The sequence below is a fragment of the Porites lutea genome, chromosome 5 (assembly GCF_958299795.1).
Source record: "Porites lutea chromosome 5, jaPorLute2.1, whole genome shotgun sequence".
Lineage (NCBI taxonomy): Eukaryota > Metazoa > Cnidaria > Anthozoa > Scleractinia > Poritidae > Porites > Porites lutea.
In genome coordinates, this window is record NC_133205.1 from 42,354,126 (window position 1) to 42,375,375 (window position 21,250).

Consider the following 21,250-nt stretch of genomic DNA (forward strand, 5'->3'; position numbering starts at 1 on the left):
TCTGACTGTTGTAACATTATGAATTCTTCTGCAAAAGGGTTCCAGAAAAAATTAATGCATCTTAAAAAGACAGCAAAAAGAAAATACTGTAGGAAACAAGTTTTTCTAGGCAGATTCAGGAAGCTGTTGCTTAAAGAGTACAATCACTGCGTAACCCAATCAAGGCTCTTGACCAGATTTACAACATCAGTGTAACATTCTGTGGTCTAACATACAGACGTCTAGCTTACAAAATGTACTAGAAGTGCAAAGTGACCAGGTGGCGGAATAGAGAAAAGAAGCACAATGTCGCAACAAATCAAATATGTGAACTTGAGATTGCTATATTCAGAAGGATTAAGATGAAAACTGTCCACCTGCCCAAATTCGGCTTGTTAGAGCAAACTGGTGGGGGGGGGGGGCGGGGGGTATATAAGCAAGATCATGCTCTGTTGACTCCAATAATTAAATCCTTCTAAATTGGACCTGGATCCTGAAATTTGGTAGAATCCTAGCCAATTTTCAAAGGATTTGCATGGGGTTGTCAGAGAATAAAATCGCTTATATTTCACCACCAATTTGAATCACCAAACTGATTTTTGGCAAGTGGCCATTTCTGTCCTTTTTTCAATTTCTTAAGCTATACGACAAACCACCCGCTTAAATCGCACAAGAAAAAGAAGCCCTAAGGCTGTTGAACATGACCCATCCAGAACTTTTTAGGCTGGTCATTCTTCCCCTTGTGCTAATGACGTATTTTCCTTATGTAGTAATGTGTCATAAAGTGCCAAGGGACTGCCAAAATTGGTTTGCTATAACAAGGTTTCGTTATATCGAGGTTCTTTTCCTTATATTTTACTATTTCTGGGATAAACAAAATCTTAAATGAGATGTCGAGGAGTTAGTTACATAGAGGTTCATTATATCAAGGTTGCACTGTTTTACGTATAATATTACCTGCAGCCATTTTTCAGCTGTATCTCGAAAATGAAAGATCATGATACCCTTAGATAAGAACTGGTCGGGTTGTTTTACTTAATATCAATGCGTACAAAGCGATTCAAAAAAGAAATCAAAGGGTGCCTATGGCTACTTGTGGATTAATTATCATAAAAATGAAGGCTGATATGGAACTTGCAATTATTATTAGTCTACCGGTATATTTTAAGTCTGTCAAAAAATGAAGATATGTCTTAAGAAAAAAACAAAAACAAAACAAAATGACCAAAAAAAAAGAAAAAGTTTCCCACAGCAGGAGTCAAACCCTGGACCTTCGATGTGTAAGGTCAACGCGTTATCTATTACACCATGACAACTTATGTTACACAGAGTCATTAAATTATGTTATCTTTAACAATTCTGCACATAGATGGTGTTTGAAGCTGGTAAAGCCATCCTGATTGGCTAATTAGATTGAACTTCCCGTTACGAGTGTGACACATTTGCATAGATTCTCAGGGCTGTGCTGTAGCAGAGCTGGGTGGCCCCTGGCACCTTACGTTTGCCCTTGGGTGACTAGCAAATCTCATATTTTTCATACAAATCATATGTTGGGCACCCTAGATTTTACAGTTTCAGAGCACTGGGCTCCCCTTCAATTTTCCTTAGAGCACAGCCTTGATTCTCCACAATACTCGTGGATAATCCACTAGTAAAAAGCCTTAACCCTTTAAGGCTACCATATTTTTTGCTTATAAGGCGCAGCACTATTTCAATGAGAGTTTGCTTGATGGCTCTAAATCTGTTGTAATTCCGGGGTGCTTCTTATAACTGAGTATCTTCAGGCGACAAGACGAACTTGAGTCAAATTTTTTACTCTAAAAGCTCTAGCTGCTCATCCTCTTCTTTTTTTATCGGTTATCAAGATTCCAGCTGGGTTATGTAAAACATGCTACTAGATGGTGTAACAACTTCTGACTTTTGAAATCTGCAGATCCGGCAGTTATTTTGAAATTTCTAACTGAGAATCCAGTTGCACCCTATTTAGTCATATTTGTGCATTATTAGAGCGATGCATAACTCATTTATTCTGGCTTTAAAAGAAGTCGCTTACCTTAAATCTTCTTCAACATGTAGCAATGCAATTTGTCAGTTCATGGAAATACACCCAAAAGTTATTTGGTCAAAAACTGGATAGGTCTTATGCAGTTTTGACAAGCTATCAATCCTTGCATGTTTTAAGCATGAATTTTCCTCTGTCACAATTCAGGGTTGCCACTCATCAGAAAGTTAAAAATTCCCTGACTTTTCACTGATCTTTAAACAGTTTTCACTGACCTTTTATTAATGAGAAATAATCTATGTTTACATTTGCTTTAGCTTTTTTGCAAGCCATCAATATTGTTCTCTTCATTTTCAACCTCTCTCGGCTTTTGCAGCAAGAGGAAGAAGGAATTTGGTAGAAAGGATTCACTACAAAAACCACTGACCACAACTACTACATGTGTCAGGCGTAGAGTGTCAAATTGATTACTTTGTTTGCTTTGCAGCATACTTTTTATCTTTTCCGAAAGAAAATGCATTTCAAAGTCTTGAAGAAAACTTATGAACCATAAACCAGAAAACAGAATTCCCTTACTTTTCACTGACTTTGACAATATCAAAGACTTTCCCCGACCTTAAAAAATTTTTGTTTTTCCCTGACCGTGGCAACCCCGCAATATTTATTGTTCCCTAGGAGCACAGAGTGAACCCTGGTTGCCTAATTCTTGCTTAGGGTGGTATATGAAATTTTACGTTTCACTCTTTTTCAGTTATGTGTCTAGGTGTGCCATGTTAAAGTATTCTTTAGAACATCACCTAATCCTTCTTACTTTGGGTGGTTCTGGCCCTTACTTCATGCCTGGCTCTATTAATGCTAAAACTGAACATACACAGCTAGGGTCATCAGCACTCCTTTGCAACAAAACAATACTCAAAAAATTTCGCCACCACTTTTAAGAGGTTCATACGGTACTGATTGAACAAAGCGACCTCTTACATAGAAGGAGGGCATGTTAAAAATATTTGCTTCCTGTAATGGTTTCATCATCTTATTTGGAATGACAACTGCATGGGGTCCTTTGCATATAACATTCAAAGTGAGTGGGCTTGTTACAAGGGTATAACAATCTGATTGTAAGTTTGCAAGTGAGGAAAATATATTGCATATCTGCTCTCATAAGTATGTAGCTAATGAGACTTTTCCACTTCAGTTATTGAGAGAATGATGGGTAACTGTTAAAAACAAAAAAAGGCCCTGTGTCTGCTCCCCTTAAATGTTGTTGTTTTCTGTGATATGTCGCATGAATTTGCTGCTTTTCTTTAACCAGGAGATCAAATCCTAAATTCCTGTCTGTAGTTTGTTGACTTATGCGAGAAAACTAGCCACTGCTGATTGAGATAAGTCCTTTATTCTTAACCTAACCACTTTTAATAACAGCTGAGTTTGAATACACATCAATCTAAAAAATTCATGAAATAAAAAAAAGTTCTAATAATTAAAATACTGCAACTTGATGGGACCTTTCTAAGTGATGATATCTGCGAATGTGAGGTAGCCTATACTGCATCTTAACTGGCCGATCAACTGCAACTGCGACACTGTGATTCCTTGGTTCTAAGGTCCTGGGTGCCTTAATGTAACTTATGTCTGGCTATGTTGACTTAGACTTCAAATGCGACAAAACCTAGGTATCAAAACAGAACAGGCTTAGCCTTCTTAGAACAACAACATTAGTATTAGTTTTAATCATCAACTACATTGAAATACTGACCTTGCTTTTGACTGCTTTCGAAAACAAAGGAACCGGAAAATTTAATGTGAACATGGATTCACATGTTTTTTTTTCTTTGACTCAAAAATAATGATAACACATTTTGCCACGATGATATAAAGCTTTCCGTGAACCTGAATTTAACAAAACACTTTGGGATTTACTTTGGGCGAAACAATGAAATTTGCAATACCCAGTTTTTTTGTACAAACAGGAGATTCTCATATTCTACCCTGGGTGGCAAAGGTTTTTCTTGCTCAATTCCTTTATAAATTCATGCACACAGGTTATTCCATCCTAGGTATTTCGAGAACGGACCTCTGAGGCCAGTGTTCCCGTATTCCGGTAATAAGTAGGAGAGATTCCTGAAGGATGCATCACAAAAAGCAGTTTTATTTATTCATTAAGGTAATACAAATAGTTCCTACCTCATGTTCTAGTAGGGCCTGTATCGCCCGCCTCCTCTGCCTCCCGCGCCAGGATACGACTGCTGTGGACCATAACCTGAGGCAGCCTGTTGGTACATTCCCATGCCTCCATAAGCATCATAGCCAGTTCCATAACCCTGGGTGGCATAAGAGTAAGAGGTATCATATCCACCGCCATAAGCATCATAGCCGCCTTGGTATCCACCGCCTTGGTAATAACCGCCACCGCCACCACCGGGGCCGCCGCCAGATCGACCGCCCCTGGACCCCCCTCGGCCACCACCCCGACCGCGACCACCACCTCCTTGTCCTTGGCCAGACTTATCTTTGGGTTCAGCCTTTTTTATTTCCACCTTCTTTCCACAGATGTCGATTTTTTTGATACAACAAAGTTCGTCGACTAAGTCTTCGTCATCAAACTCGACAAAGCAGAAACCACGGTGCTTGGAAGGGGCTTGCCCGTCGTCGCTTTTTCGCATTATTAAATCGACGCTGGTTGGAGCGATGTTGCGAAGATTCTCGGCGAGCGCCGATCGGATGTCCTCTGCAGTTGCCGCGTCCGCTAAACCCCCAATGAAGATTTTCTTTGTTTTCAGATGAGCTGTGGAACTTTGGTCTTCTCGAGGAATGGCGCGTTTGACTTCGACTTCCTTTCCGTCAATTTTATGAGGACCAGTATCTCTCTTGTACTGCAACACTGGGATTACACTGCTCGGGTCTTTATAAGTTACGTAGCCAAATCCTCTGGACTCTTTGGTGCCGCTGTCGCGGATTACAACACAGTCCGACAGTTCTCCATACTCCTCGAAATATGCTTTCAATGTTTCGTCGCTGGTGCTTCGGTTAAGACCGCCGACAAAAAGCTTCTTCAGTCGATCGTCTGAGTTGCCTTCACTTGACATAGTTTGAACTTACTGCTTAGAAAGTCAAGTAAAGTGTGTAAAGAGGTTTAAACAAATAACTGTAAAGTTTTACGCGCTGAGTAAAATCGCTAAACTCCACGCGGAACGAAGGACGCGAAAAAAGAGGATGAAAGACAGCACCGCCGAGCCAGAATGGGTAGCACGTGTTCTTCGAGCTTCAAATCTGATTGGTTGCAATTGTTAGATGAGTATGTTTTGATTGGTTCTGGGAGACAAAAGACAAAAGAGAATCGATTATCGATTTCAGACAGCGGGCTCAAATTCAAGATGGCGTTCAAACAGAGGTATTTGAAGAAAAGTGCAAAACACTCAAAGATTGCACGATCATTGTATAATGCTGAACAATAATTTATTTTTTCAAGGGTTTCAGAGTTCCAGACTGTCCTTGCAGCACGGGAGATAGACCTCAAACATCTTAAGCGACTGTGTTTTAGTGGTAAGCCTTTTGAATTATCTTAGCTTGCATCATATTGATCTTTACAGTTGTAAAAACTAGGTAAGTAACTTTTTGTGTGGACTGTTGACCCGAAAGAAGTCATGTCAAAGTTTCACGTGTAAACATTTATCAACAGGTATTCCCGATGGATCCGGAATCCGTTCATTGTGTTGGAAGGTGTGTTGCTTAAGTTTGTTTTTCCTCTGGCGTTGCATGATAATTATGTGCATGGTACCTTACAGCGCTGAATACCAACGCTAGGAGTATATTTAAAATGAGGCATTTTTTGTTGTGAGTGCACTCTACTTTATTGTCTGTGACTCCTTGTGGGACTTTTTCTTGGACCTACTCTTGTAAACAAGGATTCGAATTCATCTCATCTTCGATTTATATATGATGGCGTGACCGTGACAAAGGGCACAGGGGACTGTTTCTCACATAAAAGTATAATGAAGATAAGGAAATGAAACAAGGCCCTTTTTGTGGGTAGTGGGGATATGTGTGTCCCTAGACAGAATTTTACAACCCTGAACCTGTTTGTTTCTTTCCTTTTCTATTTTGTTTTCATTTTTTATTTAATGATGCAGACTTGTACATTGCCATATGGGTACCTCCATCTCACACAGGGTGTTGATATTACATGCATGCCTGTTTATAGAATGGGGTGTCAATTTCTCGTTGCAAGTAATGTATATTGGCAGATAAGAACTGGGAATAGGTAAATGATCACGAAATTTCTTCAGGATGTACTTGTTACAGTTACAGTTTGAGATATTAGGTGATGTTTTCTTATAAAATTTTCAGCATTAGTTTTTATATTGATAAGACATGTGTCTGTTGCATTTTTTCTGGAAGCCTGCTGAATACAGACATCTGGATAATATGGACACTATTGTATGTCCAGTGCATGTCCCCATCAACCGGGTTCCGCTGTATATTGAAAGTCAGCTGAGAAAGAGTCTGAAGTCAAACAGTGTTAACAGGGTTGTTCTTTTCTTATCAATACCAATGAACATTATTATTTTTGAAGCTTCTTTTAGGTTATCTTCCTTCTCAGAGGGATCTTTGGCCTGAGACTCTCAAGAGACAGAGGTCTGATCAATTAGCCTTTCTTTAATCTTACCAGTATCAAAATTGAATATAAGATATCAAGTCCATTAAATCATCTATAAATCAATCAATCAACTTGTGTTGTGTGATTTGTTTTAGTATTCCTGCTTATTAAGGACATTAAAAGATAAAGAGAAAATTTGTTTAAAAAAATGCACAATAAAGTTTTAATGAATTACCATGTATCAGTACACCATCTTGTGAGGCAGCTTGGCCTAGTGGTGAGAGCACCAAGGTTCCAATTCAGAGACCCTGAGTTCTAGTGCCATCCTGATTGCTAGCACAATTTGTTCCCATAAGTCCAGGGTTTTAAACTTGTTGGCTATACATGTGGATAGCCAACTGGTTTGCCTCTGGCCAGTTGGGATTCTATTTATTGCAGGTGACAAGAGGAGCCCACAGCCCTAATCTCCAGGTTGTTATTACCCATGCATCGAATGTCTATAGCCAACATTTGCTTGGACTTCCACTAAGAATGAATGGAATGTACTGAACGCAATTTGATAAAGCGTGTTTCAACCTTCTGCCCCTCATAATCTGATCACACGTGTTTTGACCACCTGTTACGAGAAACCTGTGCAAAGCACTCACTGCATAGGAGCAAAAGCATTTGACCTTAGATCGTTGTCACCCGCACTCCGTAACCTTTGGTTATTACTAGTTTATTATTATTATATCTGCTTCTGTCTTTATTTGTGGACCAAAATGTATTTGTGAAGTTCTGATCAATTTTGTGCAATGCTTTTTCACTCCAGTCAGTACAAGTTTAATTTCTTTTTCCTAATTCTTAAATATTAAGGACTAGGGGACAGATTTAGGAAATTGAGAATCAAACTAGCTCATAACATCTGCATGATCAACCTGACATCAACTTTTTTTTTCACTGATGAAGATGGAGAGATTGAGACAAAATCTTTGAATTCAATAATTCAAATAATATTGCCCTTGGTCAGGATATTTTGTGGAACATTTCTGCACACTTGTAGAGGGGGAAGTTGCTATAAAATGCTAGTTTTGGCCTACTCCCTTGTTTACCACATTATTTCAGTGATTTTTTTTCTTTTTTATATCTGTTTGTTTTCAGGTCGACTTACAGGCAGTTTGTTCAGGAAATAATCATCGAACAATGCAAAGGAACAAAGTCTGGCAAGGATTCCAAGGAATTCGATGTTGATCATGTATGTAAGGAAGCATTAGTACCTATGTTATAACTGAACAAGTGCACAAACAAACTTCCAGCATATAAGAATATGGGCAGAATGTGCAAGTCGAACACTCCTACTTGCTGATGGCTAGAAATGAATAGTAATGCATTAGCTAGTCCATGATTTGTAATTTTCAACGTTTGGTTGCTCATCCTGTGTCCAAGTAACCTGACATGATAAATAAAAAAAAATTAAGATAATGATTATTATTGTTTTCACAGTGAGAAAATCTTTATAGAAATAAATACTGTGTGTTGTATCTCAAATAATTTAAAAAAACACATGTCACATTGCAACATGTAAGCTTGCTGTTCTGGTGCAATCAAACTTAAACTGTGTACGTCACAGAACTCAAGGTAATAAGCCATATTTAATTTTGTTTGAGGTGAAGATGTTGTAGGTAAAATCTGTTTTCAGGTAAAAGAAGAGTTTGTTTTGCCTTCTATTATGACCAGGAAACAAAGGAAATTTTGAATCAAAATAGGTTGAATTCTGATTTAACCTGAGAACAAATTTTACCTACAACAGAGATTTGGACACAACTTTATTACTTCCCCAAAGAGAATCAGTATGGTTTTAAACACTGCCATGTAAGACTCCAGGAAGCGGATGAAGAAAAATGTTAACAAGAAGGGCAAACATTCTGCATAGAATTGTAAAGGAAATTTATCTTGTCAAAATTGGGTGAGGTTATAAAGAAGAAATGTTTTGCAGTATGTGCAGGGGTTTTCCTGTCCTAGGCTTGAAACTGCACCTGATACTGTTGCCAGTGTGAATAAGACTTCAACCTTGGCAACTTTGGGGAGTTCTAAAAAATTAAACTAGTTAAGTTAAGAAACATCTGCCCTTATTGCTTTGCAACAAAGAATGTGGTCTGATCAAGTCAAAACAATTATCAATTACCTTGCAATGAGCTGTTGATTCAGGATGAACGCGCTTGGCGCACTTTAGTCTCCTATTTTTTGTGGAACAAGATTTGGATCTGAATTTTTGAGTCAACTGTTCATGATTTTTTGCCTTTCTCTTTGGCCTCCTCGGTCTGAATCATGCTCATTCAATGAAAGATATTATTTTTCAGTACAAGTTAGATGACAAAGTTGTTGTTGACAGATAAAACTGATGACATCACGTGTGGTACTAGGGATGTGGATCAGCACAGGCAGTTCAGGGGAGAATGGGTTAAGAAAGGCTCTATTATAATGATGTGACGCTTATACTTTGTTAACCCTGTAAATACCATCAAATCCTGTGGTTTCATTAAATTAGTTCCTGTGCTCAAGAGTGGATATTATTTTGATATTTGACAGGCTGTTAAAATAATATGCATGTATTATGTTGTTTGTTTGTAGCCCTTGAATCCTAACCCAGACAGTAATTGGCTAGCTTTCTTTAAAGACAATGAAGTGTTGCTGCAGATTGACAAGGATTGCAGGTAATACTCCTCCTCACCTTCCATCGTGTTGAAACATTGCTATTGTAATTTTTAAAAAATGTTTTGAACTCTCCAGGAGTTATATCATAAGCAAGGCAAGTTCTCTTAGGCCCTGTCCACACATGTACAGATATTTTAGAAAATGGAGATTTTTCCTTTGTTTTCAAAAAAATATGTTTCTGTTGTAGTTAATTTTTTATCTCACTGATCACTTCACAACCCTAGATCTACCTAAATTAATTAATTAAAATGGTTCAAATGAGAAGAGAAAGTAATGTTTATAAGACTATTTGTAACTGCAAAAAGCTGGTCAGTGTCATTTTTTCAAAATTGCATTAGAGATAATCAAAATTTTGTCTGTCTGTTTGCAACCATTAGGCCTTTTGTAATAGCTATTAAGTATATATACATGTAAACAGTTTATAAGCAAGGAAAGAGTTACTTATATAATAATCCTACCATAATGATATTTCTGTAAATAAGTTTTCTATCCTCACATTTGAAACCTCATTAATTTTACTCTAAATACCTGCAGCAATTTGTTTTGAGAAAATAATTTTATTAGGAACTGAAAGAGCATATAGAAATTGGCCAAGGTGGAAACTGGAGGTAAAATCTCTGGAATTGACGTAACAGAGAGGAAACTGTTCTCTTTAAAAAAAATGGTTCAAATGAGAAGAGAAAGTGGTGTTTCCTTGAAGTTGCCTTCAGGTGTTCTTTTATTCTGTTTCATAATCCCCACCCTTCCCCCCCCCCCCCCTTACTCTACCCAAAATGAGTGCCTGATTGAAGGTAAGCTATCCTCACAATATCCTTATTATTTAAAAATGGGAGCATGGGGGAGGAGGGGTGATTATTTGAGTAGATTGATTACTTTGTTATGGCCATTGGGGTAGGTGCTTTTTTGATATTACAGTGGAACTTTGCCTTATATCCACCCCACTTATTAGTTATACGACCACCTTGTCATTAAGACTACATTCTTTACACCGGCCCCGTTGATATGACCAACTTGTTATTACAACCAGGACTTTGTGGCCCAACATTGATCATATTAATGGGTTCTACTGTACTGTAGTTTTTTTCTTTATTTTTGTTTTAAAAGGAGGCTTTGTCCTGATATTTCATTTTTCCAAATTGCTACAAAATACCCAAACAAGGAAGTTATAGCTGGTAAGTGATGGAAGGTGAGGGATACTGGATCCATAACCAGCAAGTTAATCAATTCTCTTTAAATTTGCTTTTCTCAGTCATGTTCTGTGAATGAGAAACACCCCCTTATTGTCTTTAAAGTTAGATAACCCTTCTAATAATAAATTGTTTAAAATAGACATACAAGTCACCTCTGTACCATCCTTTTTTGCTGGGAAAAAGGCTAATTTAACCTATTTTCACTGCCTACAAGTCATTATAATCAGGCATGAACTGAAGAGAGCAGCGGCTAAGGACTAGTAGGGAAGGGAAGAGCCATACAACCTACATGTACTCTGCCGAATTTAAAAATAACTTTACCACAGTTGTTGGAAAAAAAAAATAACGCATATAAAGTAGCATGTGGGCAATCAGGATCAAAGTCCCTAATCTTATTCTTGTAAAATTCTCTGCAACATTTTTTGAAACATGACAGGCTTAGGTCTTCAGTCCTAACCTTCTTGGGTGAATTATTCCATGGGTGAAATAAAGAATTCCATTTAAAAGTGTTCTCTTATTAAAGCAGTTTGGTTGTCTTAGTGTATTTCTTGAAAAGAACCTTAGTCTACTCATTTTCATGTTTCATGTACAATAATCTTTGTCTGAGAACATTTGATTGCAGGTTTGGTTAAAAATAAGCTGTTTTTTTTGTGGCGTGTGTGATGATGACCAAGAATGTTGTTAATATTCTTCAGGAAATGACAGAGAGTTTGAAACTTTAAGAGAGCGAGTGTTAAGAACCCACCTGGAGGCATCTCAGGTCAACACCAACAGAAGTGGATTAAAAAATGTGAGGAAAAGGGACTGTTGAATTTATTTTGTTTGCTTACAGCTAGGGTTGTAGGAGTGAATATTATCATCTGTGAAGGAGCCCTGTCGGGGTAATGTGAAGATATTTATTACAAAAAGGGCTCGCCTGCTGAAGTTTACTAGCCCAGTGCAGTTTTGTAGGTCTAGGAATCCCCTTTTTGCTAAGTTACTGTATTTATTTGACTATAAGCTGAGCGATTTTACACAAATTAATGCTAAAGTTCAGTGAAATGTGAGTCCAGTAGGGGTCTCAGCTTATAGCAGGGTGTTTTGGATTAATCTTTCATTCTTGGTTTTGCTGATTCTTCGAGTTCAAAGTTAAGGGTCTTAGCTTATGGCCGAATAAATACGGTACTTTATCTTGACGAATGTTGGTTACCCATTGGGCAACTCATTATTAAAACATGTGGCCCAACAGGTTCCTTCACTGACCCATATTGATGAAAAGCGAGTGCTTGCTCAAAGTTGTATGTTTTACTTTCTATAAAACTATATTTTGTTTTTACCTCATTGTTTTTTAAAGCTTTTTGAGTTTACAAAAACATTGAAAGATGGTGTAGAAACTGTTTACAATCCACTTTGAGAAGGCAGCGTGATCGAGCAGTTAGAGCGTGGACTTGCATTCCAGAGTACCCGAGTTCAAGTCCTGCCCTGACTGCCATCTGGATTTGTTCTCTGTAGTCCCAAGTTTATCTCCTCAGTCATGCTTTAAATAGCCAACTGGTTTGCCTCCAGCCAGTTGGGATTCGAAACCTTGTTTTTTTCCATTTAAATTTTTTCATTTCATTATCTCTGAAAAGCCCCATAAGGGGAGAGGATAATTAAGGATTTATTATTATTATTATTATTATTATTATTGAGACCAAGAACTTCTTATTCAGTAAAAAGATATTTTTGGAAGGAGAGACTTTACAAAGAATGATTTGCACTGATTTGTTATGGCACATGCACCTGGCAACAGTCTCATTATTCCACTGCTATCTGTGAGCCAAATAAAAAGTTGTTATCTTTGATTATGTTATAAAAGAAATGGTAAATTTTGCAGCTGGGCAACCATGTAGTTATGGCTGCACTTAGGAGGTTTTTGTTAAGAACTCATGCAAGAAGCTAAAGTTTGCTCTTTACAATAGCCTGCATAGCAGGTATCAGTTAGTTGTTTGGTTATGTAGTTTTTTCCCTCATGTGCGCACATGTGTCCTCAAAATTTTTGCCTTTGCCGGCACCTACTGTACAGGTCATCTCAGCTATGCCTCCACCAACTTTTTTGCTTCTTTCATGTATAGCAACCTCCCACATACATCGATTGCAAAATTCGCTGGTTCTGTGCTACATGTTTACCGATGAAACATTGCACTTAGACTATGAAACACTTTTGGGAAGTAACAACATACATATAACCCTCTACCTTAGTTTTTAATAAGAGAGGAGAATTGTCTTAACTTTACTTTTTGTTCTGTCAGTTGTCTGCTCCTAGGAAGATTGCCTCTGAGGAGTACCTTGTACTTGGAGATGACGAAGAAGCTCATTGGGAGGTCACAGAAAATTTTTTTCTTTGTTTTGTTTTTTCTTTGTGGGCATATTTAGTCCATTTTATAATAACCACTTATTTTTCACCAAGTGAGAAGGCCTTTTGCTTCAGTTAGCTAAGTATGTGTTTGACCTGCCTTTACTTATTTGTATGAGACTGTGTTCTTGCTGGTTTTTCTACAATTGTTTTGCAAGGATTAAATCTCAGAAAAGGGTGTCCTTTGATCACAGAAAGGTTTGCCAGTCCAAACTCATTATCTGTTAAAAATGAGAAAAATGGTAAATATTGCTGAAAAACAAGTAGCACTATGGTAAGACCTTTCTCTTATTTGGAATTAATGGTCATATCATGGAATTTTAGCACCAGACGCAGTGATAAGAACAGACGCAGTTACCTGTCCCAATCCAAATTATCTTACATGTATTGCTTATTTTTTTCATTTCAACCGGCTAATTGGTCCTTGGTTACATAGAGCTCTGTGTTTAATTCTGTAATTAGAGACTGAAATGAAACACTCCTTTTTATAACTTTCAGGTTGTCGAGAGAATATTGTACATTTACGCTAAACTTAATCCTGGTTTGGGTTATGTTCAGGTGAGAGATTTCTCCTCTTAGTAAATTTGTCTTGATGTTACATATAGCTGTACTTACAGTTTCAAAATAAAAGCGGCAACAAATAAGATTATTGGATTCCGGTCTTGATCAGGAGTTATTCGTCACCCCTTTTTGTAGACGAGAATGTTTAAATTACATTTGTAACATATATCCGTTTTTGGTTGAAAACGGAGATTATTTTTCCGATTTGGCTTACCGAGTACACGTACTCGGTAAAAACAGTCACCGAAATTGCATCTTTTCAAAAACGCTCTCCAAAGTGGAGATTTTTCAAAACGCTGGCTTTTCGTCTACGTGTAGACGGACGAAAACGGAACTTTTCGAATACGAGATGCCGTACAATACATGATTTACTACTAGCATTACGCATGCTCTGTGAGGGATGCTATCTCAACTCATTTCCATTGTAAAGCGTTTTCGTATGGACGGGCGAAAACGATTCGAATACGCTACACGTGGACGCATACATATTTGAAAACAGAGGAAAAACATCTCCGTTTTTAAAAATATTTGGATACATGTGGCATGTGGACCAATTTGAGAGGCTTTTTGGTTGCTGTACATTCCTCTTATCGATCGAAATGACTGCTTGGATTTATGAAGTGTAACTTTGCTTTTTGATGTCTTGCAAATAGTCCGGACTAATAGTAGCTACATCTATGGTTTGTTCCATATTTGATGAAAAAGGCAGCTAAAGTTTGTGTTATCTGTGTTTCTTTTTTTTTTTTAGGGAATGAATGAAATAATTGGTCCACTTTACTATGTGTTTTGTTCTGATCCAAATCCTGAATGGCAAGGTCAGTAGTTTGAATTATCGTGGTAAAAACTACAATCATTTACAATAACTATGCTTTTTAAACCCCTCCAATTTCTTTTCATTTTCACAGAAAATGTTGAAGCGGATGCTTTCTTCTGTTTTACAAATTTGATGTCTGAAATACGAGATAACTTTATCAAGACCCTTGATGACTCGGCTTGTGGAATAGGTATGATTACAACGGCGATTTAAAGACAGTTACTCTAGGGTTACCGTATGGTCGGTCATGATACTTAAGCCGTTACAGGCCCAGTATATCAGTCACACAAAGTAGCATCTGGCACAAGCATCTCTACAAAAAGAGACCAGGTTTCCACAGGTTTTGGTCTGCACTGTGTGGTTTTCGGCAGTTAAATGTTCTATACTATTAGGCTACATTAACCCTGTTAGAGAGAAACAACTGGCACCACTGATCTGGTCCCATAGATGTCTAGTTTACAGAGACTTCACTTTCAATTCATTTGCTCATGAGACCTTTTCACTTTAATTGGTTGGGCACATGACTTCAAAGGGGTAGATTTTAACCTGAAGATACTCTTTGTCAACTGTGTTTTAGGAAATATGATGAAAAGTGTCAGGAACTTGTTAAGAGAGAGAGATCTCATGTTATTCACATACCTGGTAAGTTCAATTGTTTAGGTTATTAATATTATGTAGCTGAAAGAAGTGAAAATTTTAGTATTGGCGGCAAGGTTGAAGTAATCGTGAATTGTTTCTTAAGCCCCTCCCCCCCCCCCCCCCCCCCTCCGCCTCTACGACGAACTTACTTTTTGAGTCCCTTGTCATTTTCGGTTACTTAAATTAGACTAAATCATATTAAGGACATTTTTCTAAGGATGTCTTTTTTCTTTCGTTGGTTTGTTATATTTTCGCAATCTCTCTTTCTGAAAATATCGACTGCGTGGCTTCTGAAAAAACATTTCAAAAACATTTCTTTCATTGTAGGAAGAACAAGAGATGAGTCCTCAGTTTTATAGTTTTAGGTGGCTGACGCTGCTTTTATCTCAGGAGTTTGCTCTTCCAGGTGTGTAATTCACTGTCCTTTACATACAGCGTTCTGAATCCTGTGCGTATTGTTATTCGTCATTAGGGGCTTACTGTAAGCAACTACCATCAGCGCCGACCGTAGGGAAAGCATCACTTAAAAAGTAAATTTGCCATGTTTCAAACTTCACCGCTAATATTCCATATCGTTGAACTTTTTAAATGTAGGGGAATTTATCTGGAGTTGAATTGTTAAGGACTGTATTAGCGTTCAGTTAAAGAAAGCTAAAAACGTGGAAAATGTTTACGTTCTCCGTTAAAAAATGAAATTGGGAAATTTCTTGTCGAGTCTTGCACGTAAGAGAACTGTTGCTGCGCTTGCAAAGTTGTAGTTTTGCCGCTTTTTAAACCTATGGCTTTTTTTGTGTTCTCGTTGCTATTGCTGTCGTTAAGACATTTTTTCCTCTGTTTTATGTCTGACCATTATTTTTTCATTTCAGACGTTATCAGAGTATGGGATTCTCTGTTTGCCGACGAGAAACGTTTCGAGTTTCTCATTTATGTCTGCTGTGCTATGCATATGTGAGTCTGATAAAATTACTGTGAAGTGAGGACTTTTCGTAAGTCTTGCGTATTGTTATGGTTTAGTTCAAAATTAATCAATCCGGGTCATGCAACCTGCTCCAATCCAACGAGTTCTCAGAAAAAAAGATGTCTGAAGACAGCAAAAGATGTGTAGATAAATCAGTATGCCACTTTGTGATAATTGTAGATCCTTCTTTCTGCTAACAAGTCATTAAATATCCGTTTATTCATATTTTAGAGTTATAAGGGAACAACTTCTTGCTGCAGATTTTGCTACAACAATGAAGCTTCTTCAGGTACTATAGATAATATCTGTTTCATTGCAAAGCTGTGTATTTTTATGCTGTCCACATTTTATAGACGACAGTTTACAGTGGGTTATCCCGCCTTTATTCTTCGTTGACAGTCTTGTCTGTGATAACCCCCGCATCTTGCTACAATCTTGTTCGTCCTGTTTTTGTTTGTTTGTTTGTGTTGTTTTTGGTCCTTAGATAGTTACACTTAAATATTTTTAGCGCTCTGTATTTTACGGCCGGCAATAATAGACCCTTTCACTAGGTTTTTCTCGACTTTTGACTGGGACCAATTAGCGATAAACGGCGGTATTGTAACTTGTTAACGATTGGCGAAGTATGCGACATTTCAACAACCTACTCCCCTCCCCGTTTGATTTTCAGGTACAAAAAAACGGTGAAATGATGGTTGATGTCGCCTTTGGTTTCTTTCCTTTTCAGAATTATCCAGATATTGATATCCACACAATTCTCTCGAAAGCAATGGATCTCAAACGACCCAAAGCAGTGTTTCCCAATTCCCCTCGGACACGACAAAGACAGAAGGCTGGGTTCAATTTCAAGAAGAGATGACACTGGCTTTCATGAGATTATCCTAGCATTCATTAGAAACCTTTGGGTTTCAGGACGAAGACGACTAAGGGGACGAAAGTTAAAGTTTTTTTTTCGTGCATTTTCAAAAAAATCAGACACCGAAAAGCTTAATTTTACTTTTTTTGACCTGAAAAGCTAACACAGTTATTTTTAATGGAAAATGTGAAGCCCTCTCCCGAGCACAGAATGCCCAAACTTCTAACATTCTATACGACATTCTCGCTTAACCCGACGTAGAATAACGACGGCTACCACGTTTTCCCGCCAAAATTACTTAGTATTGAGAAAATTTCGTCCTCGTAATCTTTGTCGTGTTAGAATCTAAACGTCTCTTTTGATAAAGTTCTAAGAATGAAGGACCTGGATTCGGAACCGGTCAGTCAGAAAAAGAAAAAAGTTTTGATTAGCATACTGAGTTTAATTCTCAATTAATTTCATCGATTTGAGAATGCCAAAATGCCAAAATTAGAATTTTCATGCAAAAAGTATATATGTATATTTGTAAAGGGCTGATCTGTTGGAATGAAATGCTGCCATTATAACAGAAAGTTATTTGATTTCCCAGTGCAGTTAAATATATTGAAAACGTTGAAAACGAAATGACAGAAAATTTAATTTTTGGTATCGGTATTTTTGTTCTTCTTTCTCCGTTCTTGAGTTCTGTTGGTTTGTCTTTTTTAATTTTTTTTTTAACAGAAAATTATTATAACTATAATGTGCATCCAATTGATTAGTATTATATCCATCCTTATATTGATATCCGTGTTGGATGTGTGATATAACGCTACTGTTTGCAACCCAGCAATGATAGAGAATATGTGGAAAGTTTGTGACTGAAAGGAATAGACTATATGTATGAGATTATACTTTGTAATAAAACAAGTTATAAACTAGGTATATTTTTCACTAGTCGCTTTGCGTAAAAGGTTTGTCAAATGATATCAAGTTTGCAGAGGACTGTTGCTGCCCTATTAAAGTGGCGTCTTTCCTTAATCCAGATAATCTGAGAGTAGCTCTTCTAAGCGATTAATATTGTTTGGTCACCCCTCTTTTTGCTCTTTAATTTAAAGTCGTTTAATGAACCCAAATTCTCGCGTTTTCGTAAAGTACTTACTTGCAAAAGTGTTTAGATGCTTCAACAGGTTTTACTTCTAGGCCCAGTTCAAACGTCGACCTACCGAACCTGTTCCCCTCAATTAAGTATATGAAAAGATCGACGCCTGAATCAAGTAAGTCCGGCATATCTAAATTGGGTCGACCCATGAATTAAGGCCGATACACAGGAGGGGTTTTGATCCCGGAGCATGCTCCAGGCTCATTTTGCACGTGTCAGTACACACGAGGGAGCGTTTTCAAGTTCGCTCAATTTGCCCCGGGAGCTTGCTCCCAAATATTTAACCGGTTAAATATCGTCGAGCATTTTGCGGGGTGGAAATTCTGCTTCCGAAGATGAAGTATACCATGAAATCGTTGGTACACACGGAGGAGCTTTGCTCCCGGAGCGTGGAGCAAAATCCCTCGTGTGTATCGGCCTTTATAGGCTCAGTCGGGTGGCAGGAATGTCGACTGTGTTTCAAACGTCGAACTTTTCATGGCCGAACCTAATGCATAAATTACTATAATTTATTTCCAATTTACTGATAAACATGAATTGAGTCCGGCTAATTAAGGTCGACGTCTGAACCAACTGACCGTTGGACTTATATTATTTGATCGACACAAAAGTACACGTAAAGTTCGACGTTTGAACTGGGCTTAAGCATACAGTCAGTTATCGATCCACCCTCGATTTCTTAATCAAATCTCCCGAAGACTCGTAACCGACATTTTTAACCTCCCATTGTATGGGACATGGTTGCTATTTGTAAACAAGTCGTAAATAAGTAAAGTGTTGAACGTTCTAGTCCTGCGATGCGACCACATCACTGCTATTAGCCAAAATTAATTCACAAAGTTAGTGATTAGTACCTGCTTAATTTTGCGTTGAATGTGGCTTTCACCTCACTACCAGCACGTTGCTCGCTTACCCTTCCCTTATAAGCAAACTACTTCGGACTGTCAGAGAATCAATTCCTTGTTACACTGACACTAGACAATTTTTCTTACAACTACACCAAGTCTCGCAATTTTGTTGTACGCTGCGAGACAGGCTAAACGAAGCCGTTGCGTGGTCAACTCCCCCTGAAACGTTCATGTCTCGACGTTTCCATAATGCAGCATACAAGCTTTGCGAGAACTTAAACTTGATTGAAGTCTTCCGCTTCGACGAGTAATTCGTGCAATAGTGCCGCAACTAAAGTGACACAAGACAGGTTCCGGGCATTTTCAGGGGGTATTACCTGGCAAATTTTTCTTGCAAGTTATCTTATGGCAAAATTGCGAGGCGACTTCCATCCAAAAATTTGTCCAGTGGAACAGGGCACTGGCTAACTGTAAATCAGATCTCAAGCGTCTTGAAAACGAAAATTGTTTTATTATTTGGGGTATATTTTTGAAATCTAAATGGGGATGTTCTCTCAACGTTTCGCTTTAAGCTGATTCACGTTTACTAAGCTAGCCATGCCGGTCACTTCCATGATGTGTCCATACTGCATGTTATAGGCGCTAAACTGAAAAACGAAACAGTCTCTTGCACGTCCTTAGGACGACGACAACGACGACGATAATGATGATGATGATGATGATGATGATGATGATGATGATGATGATGATGATAGAAATATCGTAATTGTCATGTAAAAACTTTTGGACACCTCTAAACTAAATAACACAAAATGAAAAAAAAGTGGGTGAAAAAGCTAAATTGCAAGAAGGCTTTTTTTCACTCGCTGACGTTAACGATATATGATATAAAGTGATCAAGCAAGTTTTTATCATTTATGACAAAGTAACAATGAATCCACCAGCTTGTATCACAATGTGTTTGTAAACAATCGCTCCGATTCAAAATCTTCCTCCGTTGTCCCAAACGTTTGCAAGTTATCTTGTCAGTAGTCCTGGACGTGAATCAAGTCATTCCGTCAACTTGAGCGAGTCATCAGTGATCTTTGACCGTATTCTCCACAAAGTTTTGCTCCGAGTCAGCAATAAGAAGCACGTAAGACTTGTCTATCTCATCCGCAGCCCTTGTATTATCGTGAAATTCAAACGTATTTCCTTTATCCAACTTGCTCTTAACCACAAATGTAGCAGCCACAGCGAAAAGTAGGACGAGTGCTAGAATAAGTGCTCTCTTGTAGCTTAATGTTGATGCCATTAAAACAGCTCGAGACTGTAGCCTTGATTTACGCAGAGAACTTTCTCAAAGTGCTGGATTTTACATTTGAGTCCAGTCTCTCCAAACCAATGTCCGTCGCGTAATTTTCTTCAGCTTGAACACTGTTGAAGAAGCTCTATGAAACTGGATAAACGGCCTACTGCTTTTGAATGACCTTGCTCTGTCTATCCAAAGGGAAAAAAAAACAAACGTTCAAAACTTCCTTCATAATTTATGCATACGAAAAGCATTATCAAATTCCAGAGAATTGCGTTATCGCTGATTACTCCTTGTTCACTCAATTAAATGTGTTACAGTTTCAATAGCTTTCACCTCCGGGTTATCATGCGAATAATTTTTCTGTTTTCTTGAGGACCTTTGCAAGATGTTTAGAATGTTTGTTGCCGGAAAACAAACTACAATAGCCATGTTTCCTTAGTCTACGAATTTTCTGATTCAAGACTTTCCGCTTGACCAGCTGTGAATAAAGACAGTAGATAATTAAAGCCAAAAAGCAAATTTTTGCAAACAATCACTAACAGGTGGTCACAATATGACAACTGAGCCCTTTTTCTTACCCAAATGACTTGTTTATTTCACAACCAGATTGGAAAAACTGTAAATAAAACCCTAAAGTTGTTCCGGGAGCCAGTTTCATGAGCACCGCAGCTGGTCGTGTGAGTATTATATAAAGGTCCATCAGTTATGTGCCGAGACAAGTGAACTAATTTCGGACTTTAGCGACCCGTAAAAAAAATCAGTCTGGCCTTCTCATTGGTTAACTTACTAGTCCGTACTTTGCAATACAAGAAACGTTAAGTTAAACCTCCTGAGCTCTCCTAAAAGTGTGTAAAACCAAAACGTTTCTCCTAAATCAACCATTCTTAGGCCACGTCCACAAGAATTCGGATATTTCTGTAACCGCATGTTTTTCTGCACGAAACGGCCTTCTACACGATTAAAGAATCCGTTTACCGAAACCGCTTCTCTTTGAAACCGCTCTCCAGAGTGGTTAGGCCCCTTCACACGAATCTGGGTATCAAAATATGCTGCGGTTTTAGAAATGCCCGGATTCGTGTGAATGGGGCCTAACATTTTAGGACGAAACTTTAACGAATTTAACTGACAATTTTTGACTTAATTTATAAGTCGTTTCTATGGATACACACAGTTCGCTCGCCTTTCACAGGGGATACAAAATTTGTGGTCTTTTTTAAAAGCATCATAAATATTTTACCTCACTTCATGAAGTATTTTAAATATTCTCTTGCCAGTTCATCAGTGTTTAGTTTCGCCCCATTTTCTCACA

The 21,250-nt window shown here is 38.0% G+C and overlaps 2 protein-coding genes across 3 annotated transcripts; one reads left to right on the plus strand and one right to left on the minus strand.

The window, feature by feature from the left end:
* Positions 1–3,352: 3,352 nt before the first annotated feature.
* On the minus strand, positions 3,353–5,194 carry LOC140937815 (heterogeneous nuclear ribonucleoprotein A1-like 2). The gene is made up of 2 exons (XM_073387391.1): positions 4,163–5,194; positions 3,353–3,647 (listed from the first exon to the last, which is right to left on the minus strand). Exon 1 carries the CDS (start codon positions 5,062–5,064, stop codon positions 4,171–4,173), a length of 894 nt encoding a protein of 297 aa, XP_073243492.1. The 5' UTR covers positions 5,065–5,194; the 3' UTR covers positions 3,353–3,647; positions 4,163–4,170.
* Positions 5,195–5,334: 140 nt separating this feature from the next.
* Positions 5,335–17,676, plus strand: LOC140936956 (TBC1 domain family member 13-like). 2 transcript variants are annotated; one of them, XM_073386467.1, is made up of 17 exons: positions 5,341–5,369; positions 5,448–5,521; positions 5,658–5,698; positions 6,552–6,613; positions 7,716–7,809; positions 9,186–9,268; positions 10,374–10,441; positions 11,155–11,249; positions 12,730–12,801; positions 13,332–13,391; positions 14,143–14,209; positions 14,300–14,398; positions 14,786–14,850; positions 15,175–15,253; positions 15,714–15,795; positions 16,037–16,094; positions 16,533–17,674. In XM_073386467.1, the coding sequence occupies exons 1-17, from the start codon at positions 5,353–5,355 to the stop codon at positions 16,662–16,664; spliced, it is 1,248 nt and encodes a 415-aa protein (XP_073242568.1). In that variant the 5' UTR covers positions 5,341–5,352; the 3' UTR covers positions 16,665–17,674. The 2 variants fall into 2 exon arrangements, with proteins under 2 accessions (XP_073242569.1, XP_073242568.1); XM_073386468.1 differs by lacking the exon at positions 6,552–6,613 and having other exon boundaries at positions 5,335–5,369; positions 16,533–17,676.
* Positions 17,677–21,250: the final 3,574 nt, after the last annotated feature.

Excerpts from the sequence above, each read along its gene's own strand:
- LOC140936956 (XM_073386467.1), top strand. Across the intron at positions 5,522-5,657 it reads TAAGCGACTGTGTTTTAGTG|GTATTCCCGATGGATCCGGA; the intron begins GTAAGCCTTTTG and ends ATTTATCAACAG. Across the intron at positions 11,250-12,729 it reads ACAGAAGTGGATTAAAAAAT|TTGTCTGCTCCTAGGAAGAT; the intron begins GTGAGGAAAAGG and ends TTGTTCTGTCAG.
- LOC140937815 (XM_073387391.1), bottom strand. The coding sequence starts at position 5,064 with ATGTCAAGTGAAGGCAACTCAGACGATCGACTGAAGAAGCTTTTTGTC.